The sequence below is a fragment of the Podarcis cretensis genome (genome assembly GCF_951804945.1).
Source record: "Podarcis cretensis genome assembly, chromosome: 2".
NCBI lineage: Eukaryota > Metazoa > Chordata > Lepidosauria > Squamata > Lacertidae > Podarcis > Podarcis cretensis.
This window is the reverse complement of record NC_137171.1, coordinates 117,967,499-117,987,903: the sequence shown is the minus strand read 5'-3', so window position 1 is coordinate 117,987,903 and position 20,405 is coordinate 117,967,499. Positions and strand designations below refer to the sequence as shown.

Sequence of the window (20,405 nt, the reverse complement as noted above, 5' to 3'; positions counted from 1 at the left end):
CTGGCTTTAAAAGAAGACTAGACACATTCAGGAATGGCTACGTGGGGCCTCCACTGTCAAAGGCAGCAGGTGCCTTGGAGTTCCAGTTGTGGGGAATCCTCGGGGTGGGGGAGAGTAGGGGTGTTGCCCTCAGGTCCTCTTCGGGGCTTCCCACTGGGGCCCCTGATTGGCCACTGGGAGAAGAGGAATCTGGACTAGATGGGCCTCTGGATTGCCATTGCCGTGTCAAGAAGACCATTTAATGTAAGAGGAGACTGTTTTCTGTTCAACTCTTATGACGCCATCTTGGTTTTGTGGTTGTAACATTGTGACTGGTCTGTATCATTCATGTTCCTCTCTGGGGCTCTAAATGGGGTCTAAATGGGGTTCTGGGTGTGACTTTTGGATATGAACTTGTCAGACTCCTTATTAATTGCTTTTCACTTAACATAGGGATTAGTTGGGTTTTCAGAAAGTTAAACGAATAGTATAAAGAAGGTCATGACCCTTACTTCAAAAATGCAGAAGAGCTGAAGCTCAGGGAAACAGCGTCTGCTTGGCATGGAAAAGCTTCCAGGTTCAATCCCTTGCATCTCCCATTTCGGACTGGGAAAGGTGCGGGTCTGAAATCCAGGAGAGCCACAGCCACTCAGTGTAGACACTGCAGAGCAAGATCACACACACACACACACACACACGTGCCAGTGCATGGCATCTCCGAGATTGACCTTCTGTTCCCACAGTTCAGGGAGACTGGAGCTGAGAGATGTTGTGTTGTGTTTGAGAGGCCTGCTCCTTCCTGATTTGTTTTCCGGCTGCCTCAAGAAACCAGTTACAGTGGTACCTCTGGTTACAAACTTAATTCGTTCTGGAGGTCCGTTCTTAAGCTGAAACCGTTTTTATCCTGAGGTGTGCTTTCACCAATGCGGCCTCTGGCGCGCGATTTTTGCTCGCATTCCAGGGGCCTCCCGCTGCTGCCGTGCTGCGATTTCTGTTCTCATCCTGAAGCAAAGTTCTTAACCCGAGGTCCTATTTCAGGGTTAGAGGAATCTGTAACCTGAAGCGTCTTTAACCTGAGGTACCACTGTATCATGTTCCACCCACTGAGCTGGGGACAAATTCATGGAGCACTAGCCTGTTATTAGCTCTTCAGCAAAATGGCTATGCTCTGCCTCCACAGTTCAGAGGCAGAAGGCAGAGCCAGTGTGGTGCGGTGGTTAAGAGCGGTGGACTTGTAATCTGGGTGAACCGGGTTGGCTTCCCCGCTCCTCCACATGCAGCTGCTGGGTGACCTTGGGCCAGTCACACTTCTCTGAAGTCTCTCAGCCTCACTCACCTCACAGAGTGTTTGTTGTGGGGGAGGAAGGGAAAAGGAGATTGTTAGCCGCTTTGAGACTCCTTAGTGTAGTGATAAAGTGGGGTATCAAATCCAAACTCTTCTTCTCTTCTTCTAAATCTCAGTTGCTGGATGCCGCGGCTGGGAAGGCTGGTTTTGCTCTCTGTTCATGCTTGCAGGTTTTCCACAGGCATCTGGGTGGCCCCTCTTGGTGCTGTACCAAATGGGCTGCTTTGGTGTCCTTCAACAGGGTGAGCAGAGACTTGCAGGGGAAATTATGATGACACACAAACGTTGCCAACATCATATAGGGTAGGGATGTCCAACAGGTCAATCGCGATCTAGATACCCGGGATGTTTTGGTAGATCGTGGTCGACTGCTGGATCCCTTTCCTTAGCGCTGGTAAAATATAATCCTGCCCTGCCCCCTCGTCCCACCCTCCATTGTTGCACAATCTGCAGAACGGAGTTTACTCAGTGAGGCTGTTTGTTTCCTTAGCGATCTGTCAGTGGCTGTTCCCTCCTCCCTAAAAAAAGCTCTACAACTTCTCTCTGATCCCTACTGTGAGTAGATCGCAGTCTCTTGGGAGTTGGCCACCCCTCATATATGAGGTGGAACAAGGGGAGGCGGCTCTCAGGCAGGTGGGGGGGGAGGTGTCTTTATTCCATCATGTGCCACCACCCTGTGGGAAATGCAGGGAAAGGAGAGCAGGCTGCACTGGTCAGTAGGGGGAGAGATGTCAGTGGCCCTGATAGTGGAGCCAGAGTGAGTCCTGCCTGATCTTTGAGAGGGGTCAATTCCACAGGAATGTGGTGTTCCAGCTGTTAGTATCCAAGGAGGGAAATCAGATGCACCTGGTGGCGAAATGACGCTCCTTGGGGGAGCACTGTGTATTTGGGGTGGGGCTGAGGAACACAGGGAAGGTGTCCTGCGTAATGTATGGGGCAGCACAGCCCATGGGGCCCCTTCTGGAAGCTGCCAGACTGCAACTCCCATCCTCTGTGTCCCCTGGCCATGCTGGATGAGTCGGAGGGGAGTTGGAGTCCAGCATTATCCAGAGGACACCCCATTTGATGCCCCTGATAGACAGAATCCAGCCTGTGAAGAAGGAACGTTAATGCATCCACTCAAAACACATTTAACTGAGCGGAAGCCCTGCTCAATGCAAGACGGTTTACTTCTGACAATGTGTGGAGATGGCGAGGCTGTATTTGCAGAGGGCATTTGAAGATGATGCCCTGTTCAATTTCTTTTCTTTTTCTTCCTGTCTTAGGTCTCCAGAGCAAGGAGCTATCCTGCCTGACTCCTGCCTTAATACTCCTCTATTAATCCAATGATGCATGCATTTTCACAGCTGCATAAGGTCTTGTGGGGAGAGGAAGGTTTCCTAGAATTACAGAGTTGTGAGGGACCCTGGGGGTCATCTAGTCCCACCCCCTGCAGTGCAGGAAACATTTGCCCAACGTGGGGCTAAGACTCACAACCCTGGGATCAAGAATATCGTCCTCTGCCAAATCAGACATCTCAAATGGATAACAAGATTGAAGGTGAGAAAATTTATTAGGACTCCTAAAAGTGTGACTGTCTCTCTAAGAAGTGAGCTGCAGAGGGAATTCTGGGAAAAGGAAGGAAAATTCAAAGCCAGAGCAACCCATTTTTGTTTGGTTATTTCTGCTGATTTTGACTGGAATGAATCCTCTCAAAGGGCCCTTGGAAAACTGCCCAAAGGGCTCTTGGCGGATAAATGTTTTTTATGTCAGTCACTCTGGTCTGGAGAGAAACTCCTGCTGGGCCTGAAAAGCAGATTTAGTCTCCTCAGGAGATAATGAGGGGGGTTTTATAATTTTCCCACAGAAGAAAGAAAGGGAGGAGGGTCTCTCCAGAGAACGAGGCTCCTGAGAACGTGTAGAGTTCGGCTCCTGAGTCAGCGTCAGAAAAAGACACACGTCCCCCTTCATAGTCCAGAGTCACCCGCATCCTCCTGGGCTTCTCCCTCAGGGACAGAGGAGAGGAAACAGGGGAGGTGCAGGCCAAGTACTCCTCTCCCAACTTCCACACAGCCCAGACCCCTCTCTCAGGGCTTAAGGGGATGACGCCCTTTCTCTGCAAAGATTTCCTGGCGACCCCCAAAGCCCACCTCCCCCCACTTCCCACAGTGACTTCCCAGAAATGTCTGCCTGCTGTGAATGCCTCACGTCCCAACACAGAAGGCCAGGCATTGAATCTCTCAGGATTATCAGGCAGGGCTTGAGGTTTGTCTCCCCTACTCAGGCTTTTCCGATCCTCCGACAGGATGAGGCTGGGATGGGCTGTGTCTGGATCCAGAGTGACATTTGCTGTTGGGGAGAAGATGAGGGAAAAAGAAGAGAGGCAGAGTCAGCTGAGAGACAGAAACGGACATCCTGATAAATAAAAAACACCCAAAAAACCCAGATTCCCTTTCAGATCAAGGGGATTTCTTTGCACCGCATGCAAGACTGAGACTCCTTCCAGACTTTCATCAGAATAAATATCTTCCTTGATGGTTTTTAAATAAGTTTTCCGATGTGTATGGTGCCTGCCCTCCTCTCAACCCAGGCATTTTCTAAGGGGAAAAACCACCCAGGAAACCTTTTATTCATCTCTTCTGTGTTATCTAGGGGGAAAGAGGGGAGAATTGGAGGAGGCAGGAGAGGAGAGAAGCTGCTTTCCTCTGACAATCTCTGTGGGAATTGGCCTTTCGGGAACTCTGGGTTGGGCTGGGAGATGAAGACCCCCCCGTTCTAACAACAACAACAACTATATTTGCATACTGCCCTTCATCCATAGGTCTCAGGGTGGTTCACAGCATAAAAATACAACATAAAACCACATATAGGCCTCCCCTCACTTTCGTGGGGATCACGTTCTGGGCCCTCGTGCCCCCCACAAGTGAAAATTGTGTTAAGTGGGGAGCCGGTTTATTCCTGGTCTCCAATTCTCTCAGCTACTTGGCCTCTCCTTGCCTTCCTCCCCACCCTCTTGGAAGTTTGGCCTTGCCGCCAGGAAAGAAGAGGCAGGTGGCAGGGCAATTTTACAAAGGACTGCTTATTCCATGATTCTTTTTTGGGTTTAATATATACCATAAGACTAGTTCCCTGGGGGAAAGGGGGAATAACTCAAAAAGTTACCAGTCAGGGGCTAAGACAGTCATGACAGGCAAGTGTAGAGCTGCCATATTTTGAAGAGCAAAAAAGAGGACACATTTGCCAACTTCTACTCTTAACCATGGATCGCTATGACAACTCTCATTTTAAATACCCCTACTCTGTCTAGGCTTTCGAAGCTGTGATATACTGCTAGTAGCAATGTTCTTAACTTTCAACAACCAAAGAATAAGAATAATAATACATATTGCTCCCTCGCTTGCCACATGAAAGTATTTGGGCTCATGTTCACATCTTTGTGAACGCAAGTGTGCACAGAACAATTTATTAAACTGTTAAACATGTACATATGGACTCTCCTTAAGGGCAGGGGGGTGTTAACTCTTGCCCTCCCAGACTCCTTCTCCAAGATCTTGTAACTGAGCCAGCGTCCTTTTAGTTCAGCCACAAGAGAAGGGTTTTGTTTTTTTTGCAGTATGTCGCTAGCTTAAGATGCTGCTCTGTTGTGATTCTCTGCTCTAGGCTAGCTTAGCTGGGTGCCTTAGATCTGAGTCTAATGCACCAGACAACTTGAGACATTTTGCCAAATTTTAAAAATCCACCCAGGGGAGAAATATTAATGATGAAGGTAGAGGACCTGTCCGAGAAAAAGAAGACATGTGGCAACCAGTCCTGAAAAAGGTCACATGGAAAATCAACCCAACTCTCTCTAGGCAGGGATGAAACTCTTCCCTCCTCCAGCTGATCCTTCTGGGCAGTTTCTCTCCCCCCCTTCTGCACCTTCAAGTCCACCCTCTCTGCCTTTGTGGTACAAACAGCAGGGCCAGAGTCAAGCTGTACAGAAGAGACTCTTGACCCCCATGAAACACTAGTCCCCCCTCCTGTGAATTGGGGTCTCCATGTAAAATTTACCTTTCTGAAGATTTCTGAATGACTGAACATCTGGTGAAGCAAAAAGACAGGCTTAACAGGCTACAATGCAGTAGCTAAAAAATAAATCTTTTTTTTACAAAACACCACCATAACATAGCCTCTGTTGTTTCCTTATTTCAAGCAAAAGATTAAATTATAGAGCACATAATTGCAAAGACGACAGCTGTAAGCCTAAGTAATGATGTTAAATATTCTCCAAAAGATTATTCCTGAGAATGTAATATCACTAGGCCTAAGGAATTAAAACAACTAACGTGTTTAGCTGTAATTCCTGCATTGCAGGGGGCTGGACTAGATGATCTTTGGGATCCTTTCAAACTCTGCTATTCCATGATTTCATGGGAAAATCAGAAATGATAAGCCATACTAGAAAATGGAGGAATACAATCATTCAAAATCCACAAATGATATGGGGATCTGGACTGGATGGATGAAGAAAGGTTTAACATCTGCCCCAAGTAAACTGGTGGGGAAAAGCTGTTGAAACTGGAACTTCCAAGCATACTGACAAACCAAATTGCAGAGGGGAAATTGGCAGAGCTTTGCACTGTACTTCCAAGAGTCTTGTGCAATGGGGAGTCCAACCTCATGGAATGGGGCTGATCTCGAAAGAATTGTGGGAACTCTGAGGAGATGGGGATGGCTGAGGCACGAGAAATGGCTGGTGAGGTTGAAACTCTGAGGAAAAGGCGGCTCAGGCTCTGCTGCTGGGGGACCAGCCTGGCAGGAGGTGGAGGAGGGACTGGGTGCTTGCGGGTGCCCTTTTTAACACACTTCACGAGGGGGAAATCCAAGCAAATCTAGAGAAGCCCCAAAATAACATCCTTTGTGTGGAGGGAAAATAAAATGCAGTGGAGATTTATTATACATAAGAACTCGACAAAACGGACATTGGACTGACCCTGCAGGATTCTCCTTAAGGGCTTTTGTAAGATATTGTAAGGCTCTGAGGCTTTTTCCCTACCACAAAGCAGTATATACATTTTATGAAAGAAAGCAAAATCTATAAAATTAACCAGGAAACCAGGATACTCGTCTATAGGCAGGAAAGGAACAGACAACTGGTGTGCAGGTTCTTTGCAGGGACAAGATCTGCCCCCAGTCCAAACCTTCAACCTCCCTCCCAGTTCATTCATGGGACAGACAAAGAAACCAAATGCCAGTAGAGGACTGTTTCCCAGAGTTACACCATTGATGGGGGTCCCAAAGTCTGCAGAACAGACGTTTCAACACCCATGAAATATCAGTCCCCATCCCTCCTGTCAAATTGTTCCTCCCCTGGAAATTTACCTTTCTGGATCTGTTTTCTGTATAACAGAGCATCTGAGGAAGCAAAAAGATATAAAGTGTAAGGGCAGAAATAAATCTCCATACAAAAGTAACACTTCATAACGTGGCATCCTTAAATTCAAGTACAATTCTTAAATATTAATTAAATTGTACATAAAATAATTAAAAACAAGAAAATCATAGGAAGAATCTATGACAATAACTAAAGCATTAAAACTCAGCAATCATAAAGCAAGCTTACAAATAAGAGAATAAAAATATTCAGCATGAATCCTTCTGGTCTCTTAACTTTGTCCCTAAAATTGGGCTCTACATTGGAGGACTGGAGGGGAGGCAGAGCAATAGGAATCCCGTAAAAGGAGGCAGAGGGGAGATGGAGGCAGCCTTAACATCTTCCCAAGTAAAGGGGGGGGGGAATCATTAAACCAAAATTGTGAAACATAAGGAGAATCAAAGTTTGATGAGGAAGGATTGGCAGAGCTCTCAGGCAAAAGGAAGCCCTTCCTCACAAACCTTCTACAAATCGTTAAGGTTCTTAACAAGCATAATTGTGCCCTTTGGGGCTCATGTGCTCTTGCTTCCACTCTCAATGTGGGAACTCTCAGGAGATCTTGAAGGCTGAAGCCCTAGATATGGCAGCTGCAGGTGTAGCAGAAGGTTACAAACCGTGAGTAAAGAAGGTTACAAACCGTGAGTAAAGAAGGACTTTAACAAATCTGACTAAATTACTGAATTTGGCTGAAAGCGGAGTGACGAAAAACAGGAAGTCCGTCTTCCGCTGTTACTGAATCTCAAAGCAAAGAGCTGGAGGAGTGGAGGCGTAAAAGAATTTCTTGCCTAACTGATCTCAGCACCCACTGAACTTTTTTCTAAACAAAGTAAGGACTTAAAGTATTGGATTCTTTGCCTTGCATTTGTAGGGTGATACCGTTCTTCTATTGGAACGACAATTTGAACGAGAAACCCAGGCGCTGGATCTGCCTGAGTAATTTGAGCTGTCAGTTTGCAGATCTGGATACTGTGTATTGGAACTTGCAATAATCTGAGGGGGTTTGGACTTGTTACTTTGAAACATCATTTGAAACACCAGTATGCACTGCCTGAAACAATGTGACTGTTAATACCAACTCTGCTTAAAACCTGCTATTGAAGGTTCTTGGACATTAAATTTGATTTTAGTAAAATTACCAGAACTGAATTCTTCCCTTAAGACATTTCAAGCTCCCCCTAGAGGATTTGGGATTTACAGCAGTGACATTATTTTACTTTCTTTTTCCCGACCTCCTGTTTGACTGTTTTCTCTGGGCTGTTGCTTTCTCATGGGAACAACTCAGCCTGACCTTGACTCTTAGATAACTTTGGAATGAGTGGCGCAAGAAGGAGGGGAAGAACTAGACAAGCAACTTTAACAACTTTAACCTCAGTCTCGCAGACACGTAGATCATCTGTACCTACTTTGCCTTCAGAGGAAGAAGCTGCTTCTCTGCTACGGGCAGGAGAGGGAGAAACTGAGCAATTACAATTGGAAGATATGGCCTCAGGAGCAACTGCTTCTATTTTAGAGAAAATTTATGAAAAATTGGAATCCCTGGATAAGAAAGTGGAATCTTTGGACAAGAAAGCTGATGAACAAACAGCTAAAATCGACCAAAATACAGAATGTTTAAATAGATTAACTGGACAAGTATCCCAGAACGCACAGGCAATTGGGCAGTTGACGGAGGCCACAGTAGAAAATCGGAAACTGGCTGAGGACACTAGCCAAAAACTAGAAAATTTAGAACAAGAGGTAAGACCACTTTGCAAACAAGTAGGGGAACATCAGACTTATTTATCTATGATAGAACTGCAGAACCGGGAGAGTAACTTAAGGATAAGGTCGATACCAGAAGTGGAAGAAGGCAATCTAGCTGAGTTTTTGACTAAAGAATTCTCCAAGTTTTGGAACCTAGAGGAAAAGGACTTTAAGATCGTCTCAGCTTTCAGACTTGGAAGACTAGTAAAGAAAGAGAAGCCCAGAGACTGTTTGATAACACTGAGATCAAAGGAGGAAAGGGATAAGATTTTGGGCCTACACTACGGAAAGTCACTGGACATTTTGGATAAAAGAATTGAAATTTACAAAGATATTCCTAAACAACTGTTGGACCTTAGATCTGACTATTTGGAACTGGTCAGACTGCTTAGGGGCAACTCAATTATCTTTAGGTGGGAATTTCCCCAAGGATTATCCTTTACTTTCAGAGGGAAGAAGGTGAAAATTAGAACATTGGAAGGTAGAGACAAATTCTTGACTGCATACGGAGAGGACCTCCAAAAAGGAATTGAACTACCCTTTGGGCCTGGAGCACCAGCGGTACCGGCACCCTCGGAACCTGAAGATCCAACGAATAAGATACCACCCCGGGAAGAATAACCAGATTATTTCAGGATGTCTCTGCAACTTTTGAGCTGGAATATAAATGGCTGCAACATCCCGGAAAAAAGGAGGAAAATATTTCACATATTAAAAAAAGAACAATTGGACATTATTTGCCTGCAAGAAACACATGTGACTAGGCTCCACAGAAAAGTGTTAATAAATAAAAGACTTGGCCAGGAATTTATATCTTCGGATAGAGTAAAGAAGAGAGGTGTGGTGATATATGCAAAAGAGAGCCTGTCACCTAAATTCTTATTCAAAGACGAACATGGAAGAATTTTGGCAATTGAGGTACAACATCAAGGAGAGAAGCTTTTGATATTAGGAATCTATGCACCAAATGAGGGGAAATCGGAATTTTATAAGAAGTTGCACAAGACCATGCTGGATTATCTGGATTACAACAACATCATTATGATGGGAGATATGAACGGGGTCGTATCAACTAACATGGATAAGTCACAAAGTCAAAGTGTCACAAAAGACGGCAGACTACCAAAGACTTTTTTTGAAATGACAGACAATATGGATTGGGAAGAGAAGGAACATTTTTCTCTGAAGCCCAACTGACTTGGACAAGAATCGACCAAATAAGGATATCTAGAGGTCTGGCACCGAAGGCCAGAAAGGTGGAAATCTGCCCAAAGACCTGCTCCGACCACAATGCGATTAAGATGGACATGACACTATTACCAACCGGCTCCTTTAGATGGAAGATGAATGACAATCTGTTTAGAGATCAGGAGATTTCTAAGAAGGCCCAAAAAGTTTTAAAGGATTATTTTGAGATAAATATGACCACTACGGTGGAAAAAAGAATCATCTGGGACGCAAGTAAGGCCGTGATGAGGGGGTTCTTGATACAACAAAATGCTGTAAAGAAAAGGTCACAAAATGAGAGGAAAGACAAAATCTTGGAGAAAATTAAAGAATTAGAGAAGTTAAGATCAAATCCGAAGTCACAGCCGATTCTGAGAGAAATTAAACTTCATCAAGCACAATATTCTAAATTGATAAACCAGGAAATAGAGTGGAAGATTAAATTAATGAAACAAAAAACTTTTGAATCGGCGAATAAATGTGGAAAACTGCTAGCTTGACAGTTGAAGAAGAGACAAAAGCTAAACACAGTCACAAATTTAGAGATTGAAGGAAGAAATATCCAGAACCCGGTGGATATTAGAAAGTGTTTCCAGAGATACTTTAAAAAGTTGTATACCCAAGGGCCGCAAGATGAGATTGGGATTAAACAATTTTTGGAAAAAAACGGTCTACCAAAATTGTCACAAGGAAATAGATCAATCCTGAACTGCAAAATAACACGACAAGAGATTGAACAAGCCATTCAGAACTTGAAATTGGGCAAATCTCCAGGGCCTGATGGGCTGACCTCCAAGTACTATAAGACATTAAAAGACTATTTGATACAACCACTGATGGAGGTCAGCAATGAAATTATGGAGGGGAAGAGGGCGCCAGAATCGTGGAAGGAAGCCTTCATCACATTGATACCAAAAACGGAAGCTGAAAAGACACAACTTAAGAACTATCGTCCCATCTCTCTTTTAAATGTGGATTACAAAATATTTGCAGACATTTTGGCAACTAGATTTTAAAAAGTTCTAAATGAAGTAATTCACAAGGACCAGGCGGGCTTTCTCCCAGGTAGACATTTGTTTGCCAATACAAGGAACATTATTGACATTCTAGAACTTTTGCAAACAGACATAAACACAAAAGCAGTGTTAATTTTTATTGATGCGGAGAAGGCCTTTGACAACATCTCCTGGAAATTTATGAAGGGAAATCTAAAAGAAATGGGAGTGGGACGGGGGTTTGAGAATGGGATTGATGCAATATATTCAGAACAAAAGGCTAAACTGATAGTTAACAATGTGGTTACAGAAGAGTTTAAAATCGAAAAAGGAACACGACAAGGCTGCCCTATTTCCCCATTGTTATTTATTTCGGTTCTGGAGGTGTTGCTGAATATGATCAGAGGGGACCGGTGGGTGGAAGGAATTCAGGTCGGAGCCAAACAATATAAACTCAAAGCTTTTGCAGATGACCTAGTTCTGACCCTGCAGGAGCCAGAATCTAGTACGAAAAGAGTATTACAATTGATTCATGACTTTGGTCGGGTGGCGGGATTTAAATTAAACAAACAGAAAACTAAGGTATTGGGGAAAAACTTGACGGATGCAGAGTCGGAACGGTTTCAGAGAGAGACAGAATTAAATGTGGTTAAAAAAGTAAAGTACCTAGGGGTAAACATAACAGCAAAAAATCTGAGTCTATTCAAGGATAAGTATGAAAAATGTTGGTCAGAAATTAAGAGAGACTTGGATAGTTGGACAAAATTGAAACTTTCTTTGTTAGGCCGAATTGCTGCCATTAAGATGAATGTACTGCCAAAAATGTTGTTTTTGTTCCAAACACTACAGATTGTAGACAAGACGGAGTGCTTCCGGAAGTGGCAGAGAGATATCTCTAAGTTTGTCTGGCAGGGCAAAAAGCCCAGAATTAAGTTTAAGATATTAACCGATGTGAAAGAGAGAGGGGGCTTTGCCCTGCCGGACTTAAAGTTGTACTATGAGGCCGCAGCTTTCTGCTGGCTAAAAGATTGGCTACTTCTCGAGGACACTGACGTATTGGATCTGGAAGGTTTTAATAATGCTTTTGGTTGGCATGCATACTTATGGTATGATAAGGTTAAAATCAATAAGGCCTTCAAAAACCATATTGTCAGGAAAGCAGTGTTTAATGTCTGGACAAAATATAAAGACTTATTGGAAAATAAAACTCCGAGGTGGCTATCGCCTCTGGAAGCTAAGGCCCGAAAAAGACTCAATATGGAGGCCAAATGGCCGAAATATTGGGAAATTCTAGAAAAAGACGGAGACAATTGGAAATTGCAGAGTTTGGAGAAAATGAAGGATAAAGTGCGAGACTGGTTACACTACGCTCAGATTAAGGAGGTTTTTAAAAATGATAAAAAGTTAGGGTTCCAGGTGGAGAAATCGAAATTGGAAACAGAATTGTTAGAACCTAAGACTAAGGTACTTTCAAGAATGTATAACTTGCTGTTAAAATGGAACACACAAGATGAAATGGTTAAATCGGCTATGATAAAGTGGGCACAGGACATTGGGCACAATATTATGTTTGAGGACTGGGTAAGGTTGTGGACCACTGGGCTGAACTTCACTGCATGTAATGCTTTGAAGGAAAATATAATGAAAATGATATATGGATGGTACATGACCCCAGTTAAACTTGCCAAAATATACCATTTGTCTGATAACAAATGCTGGAAATGTAAAGGAAATGAAGGAACATTTTTTCACCTCTGGTGGACATGCCCTAGAGTGAAAGCCTTCTGGGAAATGATATATAATGAGTTGAAAAAGGTATTTAAGTATACTTTTCCCAAGAAACCGGAAGCCTTTCTCTTGGGTATGGTCGGCCAGATGGTGACAAAAAAGGATAGAACTTTTTTCCTGTATGCAACAACAGCAGCAAGGATACTCATCGCCAAGCATTGGAAAACTCAAGATTTACCCACACTGGAAGAATGGCAGATGCAACTGATAGACTATATGGAACTGGCTGAGATGGCCGGCAGAATCCGAGACCTGGGAGAGGAGAGGGTTGAAGAAGACTGGAAGAAATTGAGGACTTATTTACAAAAATATTGTAATTTGGTTGAATGTTAAGAAGGATGCTAGATCATAAATAATTGACCACCACTAAACTAGATGGAACTAGGACGATAAGTAGATTGAGGAAAATATAAACCATTTGGAGAACTATTAGACTATATTTAAAAGAATGGGACCTAAGAATATAAACAAGATGACAATATGCTGGTTAAAATTTAAGACGATGTAAGTGGGAGCGGGAGATGTGAGGGAGTCCAAAGAGGTTTTGAAAATATGTTATGATATATGCTATATTGTTGATTATTTTTGCATTTGTATTTAAAAAATCTTAATAAACATTTATAAAAAAATAATAATAATAATTTATTTGTCGGACAAATAAATGAGAGGCACAGTGGTATATGGTTGCCAAGCTCTGGCCTGCCCTCCTGCCATTATGGCCAGCACTTATATTTCCTTAACCCAGCCCCCTTGCTCCTCCTTTGGCTGCCTCTGTCCAATCAGCCTGGTTGAAATTCCTATTGGCTGTTTGCTAGAACCAATCATAAAAGATACACCCATTTCCTATTGCCTTTTATGGGAAACAAAAAGCTATATATTCTTCAATTTATAATTGGCAAACAAGTAGCCATTAACCTCAACAAGGCACCTTAATTACCAGATCACCTTTGCCCCCTTAATTCTAAAATAGAGCAGATGGCTAAAACAGATGGTGGCTAATTTTATTTTAAACAGATGTCAGAGATCTTGGGTTCACATTCTCACGCATCATCAATGAAAGATCTCCTTCTTTGGAGGTCTTTAAACAAAGGCCTGACAACCATATGTCAGGACTGCTCTGATGGTGTCTCCTGTCTGGCAGGGGGCTGGGCTTAATGGCCCCTGTGGTCTCCCACAACCATATGATTCTATGAAATAAGATCTAACATTTCTTACTTTCTAAATCCTTTGCATAATTACATTTAAGTCAAAATATTTCATACATTAACATAGATAGCTTTTTAGAAGAATAAACCTTTACGAGGAAACATAAGAACTCAAAATAAAATAGGAAGAAGCCTCTTCTTCTGTTTACACCCCCCCTTCCTTTCCTGGCCAGCTGCTTTTTCCATTAGAGACTTAAGTGCTTTTGCAACATTCTGTAATTTGTATGGTCAGTTTGACCTTTTGCTTCCAGCCTTTTTATGACCGCAATAAACCAGAGGGGCCCTCTGCCCAAGAGTTTGCCAGCTTCCTGCTGGTTTCCTGCCTTGAAAGAAACATTTGTGAATTTAAGCTCATTTTTAGAATACAGGAATCTGATCAAAATATAAGCCTTGATAAAAATGCAGGCTATGATCAGATGCCTCACAGGGGGACGTCTGAGGAGGAGACGGCTCGGGCCTTGGCTCCACGGCTGAGAAAGAAGCCTGAGCAGGAGGCAGAGGGGGAACTGGGGGCTTCTTAATGCCCTTTGACTCCATTCAGAGCAGGAGAACCTCCAAAGGACAACCCCAGATTGTGCAGATAGGGAACCACAAGGAAAAGGCGGTTTTGTATAGCTGTAAACAGAAGCACATGGCAGGAAAAAATCCTGACTTTGCTCTACACTCTGGTTCAGGCTTTCTTTACAGGATCCAGCCTCACAATATACATGGGCCATTCTGGGGGACAGGAAATGAAGGCTGGAGCCCCAAGAAGGAAGGTATCCTGGGGTTACTCAATTCCATGCAATAAGAGCCTGGCATGTTCAGTTCTGAAGAAGTAACAGAATTCCCAGTGTGAAATCCTGGCAGCCATTTTTCATTACCTTCCCACTGTTTCACTGTATTCTCCATAAGGCGATTTAGATCACAGGATTCCAAGATCCTGTTCCTCAGCTCTGGAGGGAAAGCCAGTGGCTTCTCTGGACTCTCTCTTTCCTCATACCTGGTGAAAAGAAAAACAATGAATGGCCCCATTGTGGCACTGTCTCCCAAATTCTTGCAGGAAATCTCAATAACATGAACAAAGCTGAAGTTCATTTCGCAACAGGTAATTTTCAGGATTCAGTGGCTTCGTAAGGCTGCTAAACAGCATAAGGGACAAGATGTAACCCCAAGCGACACCACTGGAGGGCTCCCATGGCTTCAAACTATGCTGCCCCCTAACAACTTTCTGGGAAGGTGCTAGGACTTAAGAACCAAACCCCTGAGGTGGAAGGCCTGCAATCCCTCCCTCCCTGAGCCTCCCTCTCTCACCCAGGAAGGGCACAACTCCATGCGCCATGGGACTCTCCCTCCAGAGGCATCAAACAACTAGACTTTCACCCCCCACTTAAGACCACCTTCAGCCTCTCACGGTGGAAACGCTCCCAAGAAAAAGAAAAAGAACCCACCTATTGTAGACCAACAGACCTTCCCTCCCTTAGTGCCTCAAAGGAGCTGAGTTACCAGAGCTGAGGGGCTTCTAGTTGGACATTGAAATATGTCCTAAATTCTTCCGAAGCATCTTTGGGACTTTCTCTTCTAGATGTTTGAAATTACCAAAATGTCCATGAACAGAAAGTGAAAGTGAAAGAAAAGAGCCCCCATACATTTGTGAAGTGATGTAGGGAGGGAGGGAGGAGACAGCTGACTTTGAACCTTGGAGGGAGAATTGGGGGGCTACAAGTTCAGAAGAGGGGGCCCTGCTTTTACCTTTGAGGTGCTGCAGCGAGTGAGTCCTCCAGTCTCCCCCCTGCAGCCCCTGGAGGGCCATGTCTGAGGTTCCTGCATCTCAGCTTCAAAGAGTGATGCTAATGGAAATGAGCCAGATCCACTTACCTCTCCAAGGTCCTTCTCACATCCTAGAGGGAAAAAGAGAAGGGAATTCACTGCACACCACAGGCCACACTAGGAAGACCCCCTCAGACCCTGGCCCTCAGATGTCAGTCTGCCTGGCACATGCCAAGGTTTTGGGTAGGGATGGCGGAATCAGCCAGTTTTGGTTTCTCATAGCTTTTATTTTTCCAGTCTGAAATTATTAATTGTTCCAAGTTCAAGTTCTCCCCATTTCCATATTTTAATAACTTTAATCCAGTTTGCATTGTGCTATTCAGACAAACATAAGCCTACAGGATAATCCTGCCAGGGCACTGTCCCAGTCCCCAAATTTCAAATTCTGTTTTCCATCTGAAAGTTTAAAAAAGCACCTGCAGCATAAAATGCCTCCAAAGGGGTAATAAAACAACTTCGTGTTTCTTTGGGGTCATCCACACTTCTACTTTTCCTGTGCCCAGAAAACACGAGTCCAAGTGGTTTTGTCTTTGCCCTGTCTCTTTCCCTCAGGAAAAACCTGCTCCTTGGTGCAACATCAAAGCAAACGTCAATCCAGAGAAAACCTGGCTGAGGTTTGCTCTAATTCAGCAGTAAACAGTGGGTCTTCCTGGAGGAAAGGGGTGGGACAAGCAACTGTCTGGATGAGTCCCTCTGTCTTGCTCTTTGGTCACTGTGACTGAGCACCATTCTGGGTCAATCTGTATCCATGGGGAAGGGGATCAACCCAGAAGTTGTGGAGGGAACAGGAAGAGAAGCTTGGTCCAGAGACTGGCTCATGTCGGAAGGAGGCCTGAACGCATCCTAGATGAAGCCCCCCACAGCTGAAAAGCGTTCGGAGACAAAGCATCAGCAAAGAGCAGAAGATCAGTTCCATCAAGAACACAGACGAATCTCTAGTCTGCATTCAGGTGAGTTAAGCATCCCAGGTCTCTTGGGTCTTCCTGTCCATTCCAAACCTGACCAGAGGCTCCATCAACTCAGCCTGTGCACTCCTTGCGTACATGAAAGGGGCAGCCTTTTCCTGGAGCCTTGGGCTGTTCCTGCCACCATCTTACCTGCAGGAGTTCATTCGCTGGCTGCTGACGCTTCTCCTCCATCTCCTGGATGATCCTCTCAAGAGAGGAGAGTTTCCTGAAGAGTCCGGCCAGCTGCTCATCCCTTCTCCCTGCAATCTCCTTCTCCACCTCTTCCACGTGAGTCAGCAGACGTTTTTCTTGTTCTTCCAGGAACTGGCGCAGTTCTCTGAACTTCTCCACAGTCTTCAGCCTCTCCGTTTCTGTTAATTTCTGCAAGAAAAGAGGAGGTCAGAGTGTGGAAGGTGCTCAGCCTTCAAAACACCAGGAAGAGAATTGTGAGAATTCCACAGGGAAGACACTTCTGATTTTTCAGAGACATGAAAACTCCAGTTACTAAAGAAGTAAACCTTTATTTTGAGGGGAGGCCCTCTCCATTGCTGTTTCTGTTGACTTCTAATTTGGAGAAGGCTACAGCCTAAAGGAAGGAGCATTTTCTTTCTAGCCATGGATATGTGGGATGTAAAAATGTACATTTACAAAGACAACTCTTTAGTAATATTGATGGTAATTCAGGATTGGAATTTAACCACTTCCACCCTCTCAGCTCACAAGTCCTCAGGCTTCTCCTTCACTGCTATTCATATAATAAACGACAATGGAAAATAAACTCAAATTTGCTGCATTCAAAAGTGAATTTACCTAATTTGCTATTGCTGAAAAATTATGGAGACCAAAACAGAGCAATCCTTTGAAATTCATCTGATTCATTTTCAGAATAATAAATTAATAAACAGAGTGATATGGAAAAAGGAGAAATGGGGAGAAGCTGAAATGGGCAGATTTCCCCATCCCTCCTCAGTCCTGACTCGACTCTTCCAGTGCTTGTTCCCTCCCTAGTAACAACAGAGACACTTACAAGGAGGTCTTTGCTTTCCTTGTCCAGGGCTGCTTGATAGGCCAGAATTTCCTCTCTCTCTTTCCTCAAAATCTCCAGGTGGCTACAGATCTCTCCCTAAAGAGAAAAAGAAGAACTCAGGTTTGATAGAGACACACAGAGAGATGAATATTACGCTGGCTTCTTGGGCTCAGTGGCCTTGCTATAATAGCAAAGTAGTTTACTGGAGGAAATAAGAGTCTAGAGGTTTTCAACCTTTTTGGGTCCATAGCTCCCTGGACAAGCTACCATTTTTCTGCAGCACTCCTGTGGGGCTCAGGATCCCAGTTAGGTCCCCCCTTGCTTGCAGAGCTTGCAGCCCCTCACCCTCTCAAACACCCTCCCTTGCGGAGTGCTCTCTCTGAGCTGCCACCGCTGCCCCAAAGAGAGATGCCTCCTCACGCTGCCCCACAGGGGCTTGTCTGTCCCTTCCCACCAGCAAGGGCCCCTCGCCAGTTTGCTTGCTTCCTCCGAGGCCGCTTCAGCTCCTGGCAGCCAAGACCCCCTGGCCAGCCCCAGAGGCACCATTCGCCAGCGGAGCTTGTAGCCAGGGCTGCTGCAACAAAGAGCTGCGCAAGCCTTTGGGAGGCAGCTATGGCATCCGAGGAGGGAGGGAAGGAAAGAGGGACAGAGGCCAGTGTTGCCAGCAGCACCCCTGAGCATCATTCAAGGCACCCCAGGTGCCACAGCACACGGGCTGAAAAACACGGCAGAACTGGGATGGGAAAGTTTTATAGTCTGGAGAAGAGCAAAGGCAGCCATGCTTGCTCCTTTGAACTTCTCTGAAGAGACTTCCAGCCTGACTTCTCATCTTGAGGTCCCAGGGACAAAAGGAGGAGGAGGAGGAGGAAGGGGTGAGGCAGGATCCAACCTGTGATGTATCAGTCTAGCATCAAAGAGATAGAGAGGTCAGCCCAAGAGGCTAGAGAGACAGGGATAGAGCAGCGCTTCTCAAAACTTCACCCATTCCAAACCCCTCTTCTGCAAGCCTAGGGCTTTTCCACCCTTCCTCTGCACCCCACTGCTCTGCCATTTAATTGGGTCAGATGGCAATTCAGGTTTTCTGCTACTTGTCAGTTATTTTCTCTGCAGTTTAAGTGCTGCAGCTTCTTCCATTTCTGGGCCAAAGAAGTTCTTGCTGGGCCAGAATCCACCTAAGTAGCTCCTGCGATCAGAGGATTGCTGTCTGGTCATTCTGTAAATTCAAAAGGGGCAGCTTCATTTCGTTATTACTACTAATATGTGGCATTACTGACATTGCATGGCACAGGAGCATTTACTTAGTTGTGTATGTGCAATTTACATTTGTAGTGTTCTTAATATGTACAAAGCAACCTTGCTGGGGGATTTGGATGATGTTAACCCTTTCACGCTCTCCCATGGTACTAAATCTTTGAAGCTGCTGTGATTATTTCAAGGGAGATCCCTTTGTCCCCCTGGCAGAGAGAAAGACTTCATCCTCCTCCTCCCAGCCATCCCAGGAGCCCTCAGGCTTCCCCTTGACTGCTTTAACTTAATAAACAACCACCTACTCATGCCATGCTTAATTTGGATCTGAGAATTAAAAAGAAGAATCCACAGCTATTTCTCCCTCTCAAGATCCAGGGATTTCCTACCTTGTATTCCTCCAAAGCCTCCTTCAGAGGAATCACCTTGTGATTTTCATGTATCCTGGATCTGTCACACACCACACAGATGGGGGCTTCATGGACTTTGCAGAAGAGCTTGAGGGGTTCCTGATGTTCCTCGCAGACTCCTCCTTTTCTTTCTTCTTCTTTCCTTCCTTGAACGCTGAGATTCTTAATTAATTGTAAGAGGTTTGCCAGTTGCCGGTTGGGGATGAGATTATTTTGCTGGACTGTTTCTCTGCACTGAGGGCAGGAAACCTCTCCCTCCAGTTTCCCCCAGCACTGGACCAAGCAGGACCGGCAGAAGTTGTGCCCACACTCTGGGATGATCACTGGATCCTTAAAATATTCCAGGCAGATGGAGCAAGTGGCTTCATCACAAAGATTCTGGATGTGACCCCCTGCAGCAGCCATGGCTCCCTCGCACCAAAGATCCGAGTTAAGTTTCACTTTCTCCGTTTTCAGCTACTGGGAGTTTCCTTTCCTGGAAATAACTCAGAAACTCAGTGACCACGTGATTTCTTTTCTTTTCTTTTCTTTTTTAAATGTCCCCAGGTCTTTGCATTTAGTGAATGTTTTCTCAAGTAGCAGCGAATGCTTCTGAATTGCTTCCCCTGCTTTTGATTACACACAAACACACACACCTAGTAACTTGTGGTAGTCATATTGTAACATTTTCATTCATAGGCTTTGTGATAGGGAAAAACTGCTCCTTTTCCCTTTATGGGGTACCCTAGAGCCTGTATGGAGTCCTTATGTAGGTTCACTATCCGTAGGAGAAAAATAACAAAGGCCAACCAGAGAATATTGAGAAGCAAAACAGCTAGTAAGCATGATCTTTATTAAAGCTCAAGTCCACCCCTATAGATCATACATACATCAATGAAGGGGCAGTCTGCCGGGATACCTGATAATGGTCACTGGTTGCATTACCTGGTCAATCTGGCCATTCTTTTTGATAGGTAAATACTCAGTTCCTGAATCCAAGTCACAGGCTCATCCTGGACAGCAGGATTTGATTCCGTGAAGAGAACTCCTAAAAATCTGGTTGCTAATTTTGACTTAATCCATTTTTAGCATCATGGCAAAGACCTTCAGATTGAAAAGGACACTTTCAGCATTGCCTACCTGGAGCCCACTGTTTGCTTCACGCTACAACTCCCATCATCCCTGGCCAGGACATCTCCAGGTGTGGTTGGGAAGGGCCCCTGCCTGGAGACCCTGCAGAGCAGCTGCCAGTCAGTGGAGGCAATACGGACCTCAATGGGCCAATGGCCTGGCAGAAGGCACCATCTGTGGTGT

At 44.7% G+C, this 20,405-nt stretch overlaps 1 protein-coding gene and 1 long non-coding RNA gene across 12 annotated transcripts in view; one reads left to right on the top strand and one right to left on the bottom strand.

Annotated features, from left to right (window-relative positions):
- Positions 1-221: 221 nt before the first annotated feature.
- The window catches only part of LOC307209254, a 73,760-nt gene continuing 53,576 nt past the window's right edge, over positions 222-20,405 (top strand). The window contains exon 1 of the long non-coding RNA XR_013835480.1: positions 222-2,036. This is a non-coding gene — a long non-coding RNA (uncharacterized lncRNA). The remainder of the gene's footprint in view (positions 2,037-20,405) is intronic.
- LOC307208570 (zinc finger protein RFP-like) overlaps positions 2,858-20,405 on the bottom strand; it is a 32,884-nt gene continuing 15,336 nt past the window's right edge. For 2 of the 11 annotated variants that reach the window (XM_079963295.1, XM_079963301.1), the window contains 6 exons: positions 16,581-16,811; positions 15,532-15,554; positions 14,538-14,656; positions 6,665-6,697; positions 5,354-5,383; positions 2,858-3,652 (listed from right to left, as the gene is read on the bottom strand). In XM_079963295.1, the coding sequence (XP_079819421.1) occupies positions 3,132-3,652; positions 5,354-5,383; positions 6,665-6,697; positions 14,538-14,656; positions 15,532-15,554; positions 16,581-16,811 (957 nt within the window). In that variant the 3' untranslated portion in view covers positions 2,858-3,131. Of the gene's footprint in view, positions 3,653-5,353; positions 5,384-6,664; positions 6,698-14,537; positions 14,657-15,531; positions 15,555-16,580; positions 16,812-17,457; positions 17,554-19,091; positions 19,647-20,405 lie in introns of those variants that run through there. The other 9 variants (XM_079963304.1, XM_079963297.1, XM_079963305.1 and 6 more) reach the window with 8 other exon arrangements.